A 16,327-nucleotide genomic window follows, 5' to 3' on the forward strand; every position below is an offset into this window, starting at 1 on the left:
GAACCTACCTGATCTCCCGGTTGCTGGACACTTTAATTCTCCTTCCCATTCCTACACAGAGCTTTCCGTCCACGGTCTCCTCCATTGTCAGAGTGTGGCTAAACGCAAATTGGAGGAACAGCATCTCATATTTCACTTGGGCAGCTTGCAGCCCAGTGGTATGAATATTGATTTCTCTCACTTCAGGTAGCCCCGGCATTCCTTTTCTCTCTATCCCTCCCCCACCCAATTCGTACTAGCTTCTCATTTTCACCCTACAAACAGCTAACAATGGCCCGTTTCCTTTATCATCGTTAATTGTTTGCATATCTTTCATTCATTGTTCTTTATCTCTCCACATCACCATCTATATCTCTTGTTTCCCTTTATCTCTCCACATCACCATCTGTATCTCTTGTTTCCCTTATCCCTAACCAGTCTGAAGAAGGGTCTCGACCCAAAACGTCACCCATTCCTTCTCTCCAGAGATGCTGCCTGTCCCGCTGAGTTAATCCAGCTTTTTGGGTCTATCTTCTGACCTCGGCTACTGTCTGTGTGGAGTTTGCATGTTCTCCCTGTGAATCTGGGTGCGCACACATCCCAAAGACCTGCGGATTGGTAGGTTCACTGATCACTGTAAATTCCCCCCTGTGTGTAGGTCTATGGGAAATAGATGAGAATGTGGACAGAATAAAATATAGGGATTAATGTAGATTTGTGTGTAAATGGATGGTAGATGGTCGATATAACTACTAACTACAGTTCCTGGGGGATATCTTGATAGTTGAGAATGGGCAACAATTTGATCATCCCTCTCCACAAGCGCTCAATCCGCCCTAATCTCTCGAACCACTCCAGGGCCTTACATCCTACAGATCTCCGGAACAAATTCCATTTAGATAGATACATAGAAAATAGGTGCAGGAGTAGGCCATTCGGCCCTTCGAGCCTGCACCGCCATTCAATATGATCATGGCTGATCATCCAACTCAGTATCCCATACCTGCCTTCTCTCCATACCCCCTGATCCCTTTAGCCACAAGGGCCACATCTAACTCCCTCTTAAATATAGCCAATGAACTGGCCTCAACTACCCTCTGTGGCAGAGGGATTAGGTCATGCCAGATCTGCTTCTTAACATAATTTTAACAGAGGGGTTCTATAAATTTTAACTGCCTTGCCTGCCTCACAATAATCTATTCACAGTATAACGAATGTTACTTTTTTTAATACATGCGTACATATTTTAAACAGAGTGGGGAAGACTGTTCCAGGTTTTAGGAAACGTTCAACAGACTGGCGTGGATAAATCACCAAACTACACATCTTTCAGACTGGAACACCTGGAGGAAACCCACACAGTCACAGGGAGAACATGCAAACTCCACATTGACAGCACCAAGGTCAGTATCAAACCCGAAAATCTGTCACTCGGAGGCAGCGGCTCTACCAGCTGTGCCACTGTCCTGTCCAGAGGGTCAAGGTTCAGGCAAACAGGTAGGAGCTGGCAAAACAAAACAGCTACCGGTCTATCCATGTGTGGGAAGGGGGTCATTTGCAAGTCGGCATCCCCCACCGCGTCCCACGCCATAGTCCAGGAAACGTGCGCTGGTCACCTTACCTGCATTGGTCCTTTTCTTGGGCGACTTCAGGCTCCTGCAGCGGCCGGACACGGAGTTGCCGTTCTCGCTGGTGGAGTCCTGAGCAGAGGAGGCGCTGCCGGTGGCCTCGCTGTCCCTCATCATGCTCTCATAGCCACTGGAGCCACCGCTGTGGTAGAAGAGTGCGGTCTTTCCCATGGCAGGGGGCAGCTCCCCGCTCAGCACGCTGCTATTGTCGCTGGCGTGCCCGCTGCTGCAGCGGTGGGGCTTGCGGGGCGGTGTGATCTTGCTGTAGGGCGAGGGCAGGGCCTGCGGGGTGGGGGTTGCCTTGTCCGGCCCCTGCCCCTCTGTGCCGCCCCCCGGTGGCGGGCGGTGGGCCCGCGGGCCGGAGCTGCCCTGCAGCAGCTCGGAGATGCGGCCGTTGACAGCCCGGAGGGGCAATTTTGCCACTATACTGGAGGTCCGGCCCTGCTTGCTGCTCAGGGACTGCGTAGACCACGACATGTTCTTAGAGTCGGAGGGCATGCTGCAGCTGCGGCCCACCGACTGCGGCAGTGACTTGGTGGAGAAGCTCAGCGTCTTGGTGCTGGAGGCAGACAGGCTCCGGGACTTAGGGCCGGCCAGCAGCAGCTTGCCCACGGCGGACATCTTGGAGGGGCTGGGCTTGGGGGAGGAGGCCGGGGCGGGGCCCGAGTGCGTGGGCAAGGAGGGGCCGGCCCGGTTCAGGCTGCGGCCGGCCCGCGGCATGGTGCTGTCTCTTCCGGTGCTGACCTTCGACCCCACGGATGTCAGGCTCCCCACCCTCTCCAGGGACAGGCAGTGGTACTGCCCGGCATACCTCCTGTTCAGGGAGTTGCCCCGGGAGCCAGCCAGCTCAAGCTTCCCGCTGCTCCACTTGCTGCCAATGTCTGTGCCGAGGGCCTTGGCCTTGCCCTGGGGGCTCCACTCGTCCGGGGTGCTGGCCTGCCCAGGCCCGGCCGGGCTGGAAGGCACGTGCTGCGGGCTGGCTCTGTTCTTCTGGTCCAGGCTGGACTTGCGGACGGGTGGCAGGGGGGGCATGCCCTTGGGCCTGGGCAACGCCCCGTGCTTCGGGGAATCCAGGGTGGTTCTGGGACTGCAAGGGGCCGAGGCCTGCGAGGGTGCGGCCGTGGTCTCCGTGCCCGGGCAGGGTGCCCTTGGGGCCTCGGGGTCGTCATGGCGACAGGGCAAAGTGGGGGCCTGACTGGAGGGGGAGTCGAGGCTGGTCTCACAGCCGTCTGCCACGCGCCCGAGGTGATCCGGCCTGCCGGGACACTCTCTGGACTCCCCACTCTCCGCCCGGCCCCAGGCCTTATTCCGGTTCTGTGTCAGGCCCTCCGCCCCATGGCTCCTATCTTGACCGGCCTCTCTCTCATCTTCTTCCTCCTCCACTTCACGCTTCAGCCATGGATCCTCAAACTTCATCCCGCTCGAGGCCTGGTTGCCCGCTGTCTCAGCCTCATGGTGCTGGGTGGAGGGGGGTGCGGGGGCAAAATCCTGGGGCCTTTCGCCTTCGTGGGCCTGCTCGACTGGCTTCGGTTGGGTGCAGGGCTGGGCCAGTTCTTCGGCCTGGATGGGGAGGCTAGGGGATTTGGTGATGGGCAGAGTGGCCTTCCCCAGGGTGGACATGCTATTGTTGTGATTGGCGGCCACCTGGTAAAGGCTCCTGGTCTCGGAGTCCTCGTCCTGCAGGCCCAGGAACTTGTCGAGGATGGAGTACTTGCCGGCCCGCAGGTAGGCCAGGCACTCGTCGGGCAGCTCCCCCACCGCCGAGGGATCGGCCAGAGCCTCGCCGAAGCCGCGGCTGTTCTGCGCCACAAAGCTGTGGGACGACTGCTCGCCGTCGCTCACCTCACTCAGCCACGAGCTGATGGAGGAGCGTCGGCTGGCGGACACCAGCAGCCTCTGGTCCAGGCCCGGCTTGGGGAAGGGCAGGAACCGGGCCAGGCTGACCTCGGAGAGGGTGGCAGGGCCCGCCTCACCCTCTGGGCCCTCGCTCATGCTGCTGATGGTGCTGGCGGGCCGGGAGCCCGAGGCCAGCGCCAGCAGGGAGCAGTCGCTGTCGAAGCTGATGATGCTGGTGGGCCTGCCCTCGCCCAGGACCCCGCTGATGCTCAGCTCCTCCACCAGGGCGAAGACCAGCTCATCCTCGCTGCTCCGCTCCGGCTCATCCCGTGCTGGACGCTCCCCGGCCTTCTTGGCCGCCTGAGGGCTCATTCCCACCGGTGCAGCCCGGATCTCAGGCTGTGGGGGAGGCGGGGCGGGGCTGGGCAGAGAACCCTTCTGAGTATATACCTTGCAGCGCTGGGAGGGGGAGTGTTGGGGCCTGTACTCCGCCGTCTTCGACAGGCTGGCCACGCCCAGCCGTGGCGAACCCATGGGCCTCGGTTTCGGCTCTGGGGCTCCGCCCACGTGCCAGGCCTCCTTGGCGTTCTGCCCTCTCGCCAGGCCTGGCTGGGGGGCACCAGTGGCAGGGGAAGGGGATGGGGAAGGGCCGGACGTGGTGGGGGTCGGTGAGGCCTGGGGCCCGGTCCACGCAGGCTCCTCGGCGCACTCATTGCCGTGCTGAGGGTGTGTGGGCTCAATCGCCTCCTCGTGCCGGGCGGGGGTCTCGGTGCTGGGCACGGTGGGGGTCTCCTCAAGGGGGAACTTGGTGGGCTCTTCGCTGCCATCGATGCACCCCAGCCTTTCCTGCAGCTCAGCGAAGGTGTTGCACTTCAGGCAGTCCCCCTCAGTCCCGGCCTCTGGCCCTGCCTCCTTCTTGCTCTTCTGCAGCGAGGGGATGATGGGGACGAAGTCCGGCGGGCCCTCGTTGTCGGTCAGCTCCTTGTCCGACAGGGCGGTGCCGTTGGGACCCACGTAGATCACCGTGTCGCACGACTGCTCGCTGCTGGACGAGTAGTCAGCCTCACCCACCAGGTGCAAGAGGGGCAGCTCGGGGTCAGCACCAGGCCGCGGGTGGAAGGGCCGCAGCTGGGTGGGGCGCCGCATCCTCCCTTCCTCGCACGAGCTCTCACCCCCGGATGAACTGGAGGTGTACTGCAAAGAGAGAGAACGTCGGTCAGCATCTACGCCCAACACTCCCCACCCAACATCACAGTAAACCAGCAATCCCCTCCCCACAACATAGCTGGTGGGAGCAGGAGGGCATAATGTGGGCTCTCCAAGCCTGTCCCATTATTCACTCATCTTCTCTCCGAGCACGATTGACCTACATTCTCCCCACAGCTCTTCATTCCTTATTTTCTTAGAAATCTATCAGGTTTTGCATTAACACATGGATTACATGAGGGCAGAGGAGATTTGTTTAACTTGGTACAGATTCTGTGGGCTGGAGGGCCTGTTCCTGTGCTGTATTGTTCTATATTCTAACACAGTGACCACCCACCACAGAACTACTCTGACTAAAGAAATGGTAGGTAGACAAAAGTGCTGGAGAATCTCAGCGGGTGAGGCAGCATCTCTAGAGCGAAGGAAATAGGCAACGTTTTGGGCCGAAACCCTTCTTCAGACTGATGTGAGGGTGGGGGGGGCGGGAAGAAGAAAGGAGAGGTGGAGCCAGTGGGCTGAGGGAGAGCTGAGAAGGGGAGAAGAAAGTAAGGACTACCTGAAATTAGAGAAGTCAATGCTCATACCGCTGGGGTGCAAACTGCCCAAGCGAAATATGAGGTGGCCGAGGACAGAAAGGTCCTCCAATTTACGGTGGTCCTCACTCTGACCATGGAGGGGGTGGTTCGGGTGGGAAGGGACGAATTGACCAGGGAGTTACGGAGGGAGTGGTCTCTGCGGAAAGCATACAGGGGAGGAGATGGGAAGATGTGGCAAGTGGTGGGGTCACATTGGATGTGGCAAAAATGACTGAGGATTATTTGTTGTACGTGACGGCTGGTGGGTTAAAAGGTGAGGACAAGGGGGACTCTGCCCTTGTTACGAGTGGTGGGATGGGGAGTGAGAGTCACGGGGTATAGAAGAGACCCTGCTGAGAGCCTCATCTATGGTAGAGGAGGGGAACCCCCATTCCCTGAAGATGCCCTGGTGTGGAACACCTCATCCTGGGTGCAGATGCGGCGTAGAAGGTGGAATTGGAAGTAGGGGATGAAGTCCTTACAGGAAGCAGGATGGGAAGAGATTTAGTCCAGATAGCCATGGGAGTCAGTGGGTTTATAGTGGATGTCGGTCAGGAGTCTATCCCCTGCGATGGAGATAGTGAGGTCAAGAAATGGTAGGGAAATGTCGGAAATGGTTCACGTGTATTTGAGTGCCGAATGGAAGTTAGTGGTGAAATGGATGAAGTCAGTGAGTTGTGTGTGGGTGCAGGAGGTAGCACCAATGCAGTCGTCGATGTAGTTCGGGGATAGGGCCACTGTACGTCTCGAACAAGGATTGTTCGACGTACCCTACAAAGAGGCAGGCATAGCTAGGGCCCATGCGCATGCCCATAGCTACGCCTTGTATTTGGAGGAAATGGGAGGAGTCAAATGAAAAGTTATTAAGGGTAAGGACCAGCTCTGCTAGGCGGAGGAGAGTATCAGTGGATAGCAGTATCAGTAGATCAGAACCCACTCATGGGTTCCAGAAATTCCAACTCACTGACTAAAGAAATCCCTGATCTTGCCAGTTCCGAGCAGCTTGCATCTGATCCGAGACTGTGGACTGACCATGGGAAATGTCGATACTGCAGTCAGTCTGTCGAGCCCTGGAGGTTTCAATGGGATCTCTCACTCCACTAAACTCTGGAGGATACAGGTCTCATCCCTCACAGCAAACCTACCTCCTCTGGAGTCAGCTCGGTGAATAGTCACTGCACTCCCTCTGTGGTAAGTCCATCCCTTTTACAGGCATGGAGAGCAAAATTGAACACAGTACTCCATGTGTGGTCTCACCACGGCTCTATACAATGCAGTAAAACTACTCTAATCTAGGAAATTAGTCATAAGGAGAAATTGAAACAACTGGGATTGTTTCCTCTGGAGTGCCAGAGGGGAGACCTAATAGAACTACATAAAATTATGAGATATAGATAGGGTAGACAGAATATTTTTCCCAGGGTGAAAATATCAAAGACTACAGGGCATAGCTTTAAGGTGAGAAGGGGCAAAGTTTAAAGGGTATGTAGGGGGCATTTTTGTTTTACATAGAGAGTGGTGGGTGGTGCACCCTGCACAGTGGTGGTGGGGAGGGGGGTGTTGTGATGGTGTCGGCAGATATGAACATGGCATTTAAGTGGGTTTTAGATAAGACATGGATATGCAGGGAATGGTGGGATACAGATAACAAGTAAGCAGACAGGATTATTTTAACTTGACACAGGCATCATGGGCCTAAGGGCCTGTTCTTCCTTGAAACATTTTCCTCTGAATATGGACGGTTCTCCTGAGGTCTTTGACTGAGAGAGACAGTCATGGCCTCAAACCCAATCCAGGGGAAGTAGGCTGGCTGAAGGAATGCTGTTTTCAGCGGGTACACCTTCCCATGAGATGCTGGGCACATCATTCTCCTCAAGAGCAGATTTCATGGAGTGTGGGATAGGATAAATGTCCAGGTAAACATTTGTCACCTGGTCATTTATCTCACGGCTCTTTGAGATCTTGAACTCCGCACATTCCACCAGCAGCTTCACTGCCTGTGGATAGTTCTGGGACATCTCGGAGTCATGATTACATTTGATGGAGACTGGGAGATAGATTGAGGGATTGGCCTGTCCTCCCGTACAAGCCACAAACTGTGCGAAGCAAATGGTCGTCACAATAATCTGTGATCTGCAAAGAGATAGAAATTGGCCGGGTCTGCAGGGGGACCGCCCCCACTCTTCTCCATAATGGTAACACCGAGCAGGCAGGGTCTCGGCCTACAGCCACATGTGAAAGGCAGGCACGTCTCACATCTCCTTCGGTACCGCACTGCCTTCTGTGCAGCAGCTGCAGAACCTGCAGAGTCTCCTGCTCAGAGGAGACCAAATTAAACTGTGGTTTGTGCGGGACGGAAAGATAAATGTCTGCAATTTAAAGCAGCTCAGAAGACATTGATTTATTATATTACTAGATTACAAAGCATTTAGAGGTTGTTAAAAAGAAGGAAACCCATTATTTATTTTTGCAAGCTGATTCGCTAATTGTGCCTGCGGCACGCACATAGCAATTTATTTTTGCGAAGTGCTGGAAACAAGCAGGCCATTCGGCCCTAGTAGTTTATGCTGCACACAAGGCTCCCTCCATCTCATTCTGTAAGTGCACTGCACGTGCACCTGATCAACAAGGTCTGGCACAAGGGGAGCTTCAAACCTATCAGGTTTAACGCAATTATGTTCCTAACCATGGACAAGTGGACCTAGGCTGCTGTCAAGGGGGGGGGGGGGGGGGGGGGGGGGGGGGAACGGAAGACAAGGGAAGCAATTAAATGGTTCCCCACTGTGATCACTTGATCACAGTGGAGCCAAATCCAAACCTATTCTTCCCACTTCCTCGTCGCCAGGGTGACTGGTCTCATACCCAAGATGAAAGGCCGGGAGCAAACTATCCCAATGGAACTGACTGTTGGAGGCAGACTACATTGCCACATACAGCCAAGCACTCATTCCTGTACAGTGTACACACACAATAGAAGTTTAAGAAACATTTAGACAGGTACATGGATAGGACAGGTTTAGAGAGATATGGGGCAAATGCAGGCAGGTGGAACTAGTGTAGATGGGACATGTTGGCTGGTGTGGACAAATTGGGTTGAAGGGCCTGCTTCCCAATTGTAAGACTATGACTCTAAGGCCATTCCCCGTACAACACCCATTCGCAATCAAGCACCAATTGATCAGGTGCGCATGCAGTGCACTTACAGAGTGAGATGGAGGGAGCCTTGTGTGCAGCATAAACTACTACGGCCAAATGCCCCCGTGCAGCCAAGGATGAGTTCCTGTACAATACCCTGTACAACGACGACCATTTTCGATGCAACACTGACACTCAATCAAGGACCAGTTGCTGTACAAGAGCCACATACAACCAACAATGTACAACACCCACATACATACAATAACATCCACACACACAAGAATAGTTCCTATACAACACCAACACACAACGGCCATTTTCTCTACAACACCTACACAGAATCAAGGGCCAGTTCCTGTACAACAGCCACATGCAACCAAGATTGAGCTCCTGTACAACAGCCACACACAACCAGTGACTAGTTCCTGAACAAAAGCCACACACAATCAAGGTCCACATCCTGTACAACATGCATATACACCCTACAATTGGTTCCTTTAACAAAAAACACATTCAAGGATCAGTCCATCACTCTGCTTGTGCTGCAGTTATTCTGGCCAAGATTTGACCACCACCTTGTGAGTGCAAGGCTCAGTGTGATCCAGAGCTGGCAAATGGGTCGAGTGGCAGTGATGATTATGGACAATGTGTCATCGGCAGTGAAAAGGGGAACTATTTAAAGTCACCTGCTGGGAGAGTATAAAGAAGTAGCAGTTATTAAGTTAGCTTCAAACGTATGCAGGCCCATACGTGGACAGAAGCATCCTGCTGATGGCATCTGGATGGAGTTTCCCCTCCAACCTCGCTTTGCTCGGAGAATGAGAGGAAGAAGGCCATTCTGCCAGACAAATTCATGCCCGCATGACCACGGCTGAAGTCCTCCTGTTGCATCCTCATTAAACTCGAGTCCCTCACTGCTCAACAATCTGGGTCTTCGGCACACACAATATCTGCTCCTAATCCACCTCTGGGGTAGAGAATTCCACGGATGCACATTCCTCCAGAGTGGAGACATTTTTCCTCTCTCAACTCGCCACCTATGCTCCACAATTGCTGGGTGCTCCGCGCTTCGCGCGCCAGCTGTGCTTGCCGGGGCAGAATTCCTTTGTCCTTTTGGGATGGGGTAATTACAGGGTGAAGTGTGCTCCGTGTGCCTTCAGCCTGAACTGGGTTACTCCTCTCCCCGGGGCAAGTATCAATTAATCACACAGAACCCTTGGTCCCTGTGCGTAGCCAGCTGCTCGATTCATCCAATGCAGATGTGCAGCTTCCCCCTCCCCACACCTGGGACACCTGGAACAAGATCAGGAAACAATCTGCACAGAGCGGGGGGGGGGGGGGGGGGGGGATCATCTGGGCGGCCATCCCCACAGGTTGCTGGACTAGTCGGAGCTCCTGTTCCCAAAAGAGAGATATTTATTGGGCGAAGACCCGGGGCAAAGATGGGGACCTGAATTTTGTGGAGCCACTGGCAACCATTAACCTCCGGTGAATGGAACACCATCACAGGCCCAAAGGGCCGAGTGGCCCACCCTCCATCGTGCTGAGTAATCGGTATAGAAGCTGGAATAGGACACGTGGCCAAACCAAATAAGATCAAATAGAACAAGTTGTCCTACAACTTTAGGCTGTGCACGCCATACGCAAGAAGAAGAAGAAGATGTGGCCAAACGAGGCAGCCGACAGCTGAGGGTGAAGGAAATACGGGACAGCAAGGGGCAGTGTTGCAGGAGTGCTGCCAATAGATTCTCCCTGCCTGTCAGCAGTAAACCCCAATGGCCAAAGTTTCAAAGACGGACTACATTGTCTGACACTGCTAAATTGCACAGCAAGTGCTGCTTACCAGAGTTGAGCATCTAGGTGGTGGAGGTTTTGGACAGATGTAGAAGCCTATGGAAACAGGGAATAGGTCAGGCAAAGCCCAGAGTCCATTTGTAGGTGCACTAGCTAACATCCATGGCTGGTACCTCTCCCTAGCACCTAGGACATCTGATGGACCTAGCGTTCAGGGCTTCCCCCACTCACTCAGTCACCTCTTTAACAAATAAATCTTTAAACCCACCCCCTCCGGTGTTTGGTAAATCCCACCAACCTTTGTTTTCTTCTTCTTCATTCGGAGCACTCTGGAGGCGATCTGGATGGTGGACAGGGTTTCGGAATAGTGGCTGGAGGAGGACGAGATGTGGGCAATCATGGTGGTCCGGCAGTTCAGGTTGCCCAGCGACTCCCGCAGCAGCATGGTCAGTTTGCTCTCCCTGAAACAGTGAAGCAACAACACAGCACATGACCACATGAACCATCATTGACCAGGTCCCCAAATCAGACAGAAACACTGGAGAGGATGTGGATGACGGTCTGAGGATTATAATTACTAGCAAAGGCGAGTAGTGAGCTATTTGGGAGAGATAGCACGCAAGCAGGCCCTTCGACAAGCATTTATTGACGCTAATCAGACTCAAACCCACATTATTCTCCCAGCAGTCTCATCAACTCGTTCCAGATTCTGCCACTCACCCGCACACTAGGGACAATATACAGGGTCAATTAATCAACATCTTTGGGACGTGGGAGAAAACATGGGTCACAAGGAGAACATGCAGAGTCCACTCTGACAGTAGCGGAGGTCAGTACTGAGCCCAGCTATGGGGCAGCTGTTTCACAGGCTGCACCACTGTGCTATTTGGGATTCTCCAGGAAAGAGAAGGGCTACAGGGTGACTCAATAAAAGTCATTAATTCAGGTCTTAGGAGCAGAATTAAGCCATTCGGCCCATCGTCTGCTCCGCCATTCAATAATGGCTGATCTATCTTTCCCTCTCAACCCCATTCTCCTACCTTCCCCCGTAACCTTTGATACCCTTACTAACCAAGAACCTGTATAGGCTTGTGTAGACCAGTGGGCTGAAAGGTCTGACTCTATATTGGACCCTGTAATTCCAGGTAATGTGGATTCTTGCAGTCGGCCTGCTTGATTGAGAAGAAGCTGAGGCTGAAGGATTTGCACAGTGGCACAGCATGTAGAATCAATGCCTCACAGCGCCAGCGGCCCGGGTTCAATCCTGACTGACTGAGTGGAGTTTGCATGTTCTCCCACTGGGGTGTCTCCCACATCCCACAAACATGTGGGTTGGTTGGGTAATTTGACGCTGTAAATTGCCTCAGTGTATACATGATGGTAGAATTTGGGCAGGTTGATGGGAATGTGGGGAAAATAAAATGGAATTAGCGAGTAGCATTAGTTTTTTATTGCATGCTGGATGACTTGGATGGCCAAAGGTCGTGTTGTATGTCTCCGTGAATCCACAATGTAACAGTGACCTCAGACCAAAAACACACCATTTAGAATATCGCTTGAATTTCATGGAGCAGTTCAATATTTGGACATATTTCAAGTACACATTAAACACTGTGACTATGCAGTCTTTCTGTTGCATCTAGACATGTGTGTGGTTACCAGCAGCAAACAGACAGGGACACACTCAATACCAGATTCACTCCACTCACATCCGTATATCCTTGTGCACTTCCACAAGTTATTTTGGCAGAAATACCAATCATAAAGCTCTCTCAATGTCACAAGTATTTTGCAATTTTCTCAAATGTACAAGGCTTCTTGTCATGCCTGAAGTTTGTTTATTTCCAGCTGATTTGTTTCACGTGGGTCTGCAGTCACTCTCATAGACGTACATCTGCTGCCTACAAGATCTTTCCACATTGAATGGAACGCTGATTAATAAACGACTAGTGTCTAGTTTCTGAGCTTTCCTTGGAACAACTGGTGTGTAGTTTCAAACTTAAATATGTAGGAAGGAACTGCAGATATACATGGATCTCCGGACCAATCTACTGCGACCAATTTAATCTCTAACCACCAAATATTTCCTCAAACTTTTTTTCCATTGCAAGTATCTCAGTCGATTTCAACCATTTCTCAAAACTTGTTAATATCCCTTCTGACCACTGGCCCTATCCTCCTGATCAACACGTCCTCTTGCCCCATTGTGCTAATGAACATGCCCTCTGACCCTATCTTGTTCTTTAACCACTGTTTCTGTCCTGCTGACTGACATACTGTTTGTTATATGCATTAAATGGTGGAGTTACGTGTGGGATGGAACTGCAGACTGATCTGGATGACAATATAGTTAACGTTGCTGGTAACTTTGCTGATGACAGCAAAATTGGTGGTTTAGTGGATAATGAGGAAAGATATCTAAGTTTGGAAAAGGATCATGATCAGTTGGGAAAGAGGGCAAAGGAATAGCAAATGGAATTTAGATCTAGCAGCTGTAAGTTGCTGCACTTTGGAATATCATACCAGCACAGGACTTTCACAGTAAATGGTGGACCCCAGAGAGTGTTGCAGAAAAGGGAGATCTGGGAGTACAGGTGCATGGTCCTCAACACCAATAACCTGGCCCTCAACACCAGCAAAACCAAGGAACTGATTGTGGACTTTGGAAGGAGTAGGATGGGGACCCACAGTCCCGTTTATATCAATGATGGTTGAAAGGGTCAAGAGCTTCAAATTCCTGGGCGTGCACATCTCTGACGATCTTTCCTGGTCCGAGAACACTGATGCAATTATTAAGAAAGCACATCAGCGCCTCTACTTCCTGAGAAGATTACGGAGAGTCAGTTTGTCATGGAGGACTCTAACTTCTACAGGTGCACAGTAGAGAGCATGCTGACCGGTTGCATCGTGGCCTGGTTCGGCAACTTGAGCGCCCTGGAGAGGAAAAGACTACAAAAAGTAGTAAACACTGCCCAGTCCATCATCGGCTCTGACCTCCCTTCCATCGAGGGGATCTATCGCAGTCGCTGCCTCAAAAAGGCTGGCAGTATCATCAAGGACCCACACCATCCTGGCCACACACTCATCTCCCTGCTACCTTCACGTAGAAGGTACAGGAGCCTGAAGACTGCAACGACAAGGTTCAGGAATAGCTACTTCCCCACAGCCATCAGGCTATTAAACTTGGCTCGGACAAAACTCTGAACATTAATAGCCCATTATCTGTTTATTTGAACTTTATCCGTTTATTTATTCATGTGTGTATATATTTATATAATGGTATATGGACACACTGATCTGTTCTGTAGATATGCCTACTTTGTTCTGTTGTGCTGAAGAATTTCATTGTCCTATCAGACAATAAACTCTCTTGAATCTTGAATCTTGGTTCCCTAAAAATAGCGAGTCAAGTGATGGTGTGGTGAGGGTGACATTCGGCATTGGGAAAATAATGCAAAAGTTAGGACCTCATGACGCAGCTGTACAAGTTATTGGTGAGACGACACTTGGAGTACTGTGTGTAGTTCTGGTCACCCAGTAGGCAGTCATGAATTTGGAAAGCATGCAGAAGAGATTCACCAGAATGTTAGCTGAGTGTCCGAGCTAGAATTATAGGGAGAGATTGGAAAGGCCGGGATTTTTTCTTTGGTGTTTAAGAGGCTGAGGAGTGACCTTATTGAGGTGTATAAGACCATGAGAGCCATTGATAAAAGTGAACAGTCTTTTTCCTATGATAGACAATTCTACAACTAGACGGAGATTTAAGATGAGAGAGGAGATATTTAAGAAAGATCTCGGGAGCAATCTGTTCACTCAGATGTAGTCTGTGTCTGAAATGAGTTGCCAAAGGAATTTACAGAAGCAGATACAATTATGACATAAAAAAACTCTTGGACGGATATATGGATAGGAAGGGTTTAGAGGGCTATGGATCAGAAAGTTCTCAAATACTTTTGGCCTGGGTGTTCTACCTCTTCTCTGGCCTCTCCCAGGGGTTATATGGTTTTGCAGCCAATGCACCTTCATTGCATTGTGGTGACTACTGCACTGATGAAGCCAATGTCTTGTTGTAATCACACCTACACCGGCAGCCAAGTCTCCCGTTCATGTGCACCAGAATTTCCTCCTTACACCTCTCCGTAATTTCTCCTTCAAACCTCATCTCTTTCATCAGACTCACAGAGGTATACAAAATCATGAGAGGGACAGATCAGGTAGACACACGGAGCCTCTTGCCCAGAGTAGGGGAATCAAGAACCAGAGGACCATAGGGATAAGCTGAGCGGGGAAAGCTTCAATAGGGACCTGGCCGGTAACTTTTTCACACAAAGGGCGTTGGGTGTATGGAACGAGCTGCCGGAGGAGGAGGTTGAGCCAGGTACTATTGCAATGTTTAAGACACATTTAAACAAGTACATGGACAGGACTGGTTTAGAGGGATATGAGCCAAACGCAGGCAGGTGGCATTAGTGTAGATAGAACATGTTGGTCAGTGTGGGAAAGTTAGGCCAAAAGGCCTGTTTCCATGCTGTAAGACTCTATGACTTCTGCCCCAATATCTTTTTTTATGTTTTTTTTGTGAGAGAGCGTTAGTAAAAAAAAACATTGTTGGCAATTTCCTCGTAATCGCTGTGGTCAAGTTCATTAAGAGCGCGTTTTCTCGCTGTGTTGGAGATGTTCGGCTTACAGCTGACATTGTCTGCCTTAACCGCTACCATCTCACTCGCCTCCATTCTGGAAGGCCCTATATTAGGCCCTGTAAACACTGCACAGGAAACTGTTAAACATCAAAATGAGTCCAATAAGGAGGTGAGAGCAGGCAGTCTAACAGCACAACCCAGTGCGGAGCTCGCTGGCTGTGAATGAGAAACAGGATACAAGATGAATGAAATAGCCCTTGATCTGTGTTTTCATAAACATCCCCTTTGGTTAAGGTCCCTTCTCTTTTACAGAGCCGGTAAAGCAACCAATAACTACCATTAGGGGAAGGCACCAACCTGAGACAGATGGCTTGTCCAAAGTAAATAAACAACAACTTCAGTTATAACAGCACCACGCTGACTTTTGTGCCTGGTTGAAGTTTTATATCCAACTGAGCATATTATTTAAAAAGAGTTGCATTTCCAGGGCATTTCTTTGGTAATCTAAAGCAATGTACACCAATTAAGAGTCATTGAGTCGGGCAGCACTTAAATGTTCCAGCTAGCAACACCAATCTACACTAATTCTAAGCCATGGTGTTTCAAGTCCTTAAATCTTTTGCAGAGTATTAGCCCCTCATCAATGAGTTCCAGATTCCAATCACACTCAAAGTGTAATGGGTTCAGTAACTCTAGGTCTAGTAACATGGGTCTTGTAACCACAAAATAATATCATCGGTCTCGTAACCTCAATATAGTAAAACAAAAGGCACAAACTGCTGGAGTTGCTCTGCAGGTCAGGTAGCATCCCTGGAAAACTTGAACATCTGTCTGAAGAAGGATCCCAACCCGAAACATCACCTCTCCATGTTTTCTCCAAGGATGTTGCCTGACCCGCTGAGTTATTCCAGCAATTTGTGTCTTTTCCTTTTGTAAAGCAGCATCTGCAGTTCCTTGTTTCTACTCAACACTAGTGGGAGAGTCTAGGACTAGACGACATAGCCTCAGAATTAAAGGGTTATTTTAGGTAGGAGATGGATACATTTCTTTAATCAGAGGGTGGTGAATCTATGAAATTCTTTGCCACAGAAGGGTATCGAGGCCAAGTCAGTGGATATTTTTAAGGCAGAGATAGATAGATTTTTGATTAGTACAGGTGTCAGAGGTTATGGGGAGAAGGCAGGAGAATGGGGTTAGGAGGAAGAGATAGATCAGCCATGATTGAATGGCAGAGTAGACTTGATGGGCCAAATGGCCTAATTCTACTCCTATCTCTATGACCTTATAACACGGCAACATTGGTCCAGTAACCTCAATACTGTAACATGGGTCCAGTAACCTCAATTCTGTAACATGGGTCCAGTAACACAGATAGAGCAAGGATTACGTTATTGGACTAACAGCCATAGATCTTGGCCATTGATCCAGAGATGCGAGTTTGAATACCACCAAGAAACGGGAGGATATTCAACTCATGGCGTTTGTGAGTTTAGCCGGTGCAGAGTTTCTACCACACAACATTGGGTTTTAA

At 50.9% G+C, this 16,327-nt stretch overlaps 1 protein-coding gene across 2 annotated transcripts in view; it reads right to left on the reverse strand.

The window, feature by feature from the left end:
* kif26b (kinesin family member 26B) overlaps positions 1–16,327 on the reverse strand; it is a 261,482-nt gene that overhangs the window by 23,379 nt on the left and 221,776 nt on the right. For both annotated transcript variants that reach the window (XM_033025886.1, XM_033025887.1), the window contains 2 exons: positions 10,455–10,617; positions 1,601–4,637 (listed from right to left, as the gene is read on the reverse strand). In XM_033025886.1, the coding sequence (XP_032881777.1) occupies positions 1,601–4,637; positions 10,455–10,617 (3,200 nt within the window). The remainder of the gene's footprint in view (positions 1–1,600; positions 4,638–10,454; positions 10,618–16,327) is intronic.

The sequence above is a fragment of the Amblyraja radiata genome, chromosome 8 (assembly GCF_010909765.2).
Source record: "Amblyraja radiata isolate CabotCenter1 chromosome 8, sAmbRad1.1.pri, whole genome shotgun sequence".
Taxonomy (NCBI): domain Eukaryota; kingdom Metazoa; phylum Chordata; class Chondrichthyes; order Rajiformes; family Rajidae; genus Amblyraja; species Amblyraja radiata.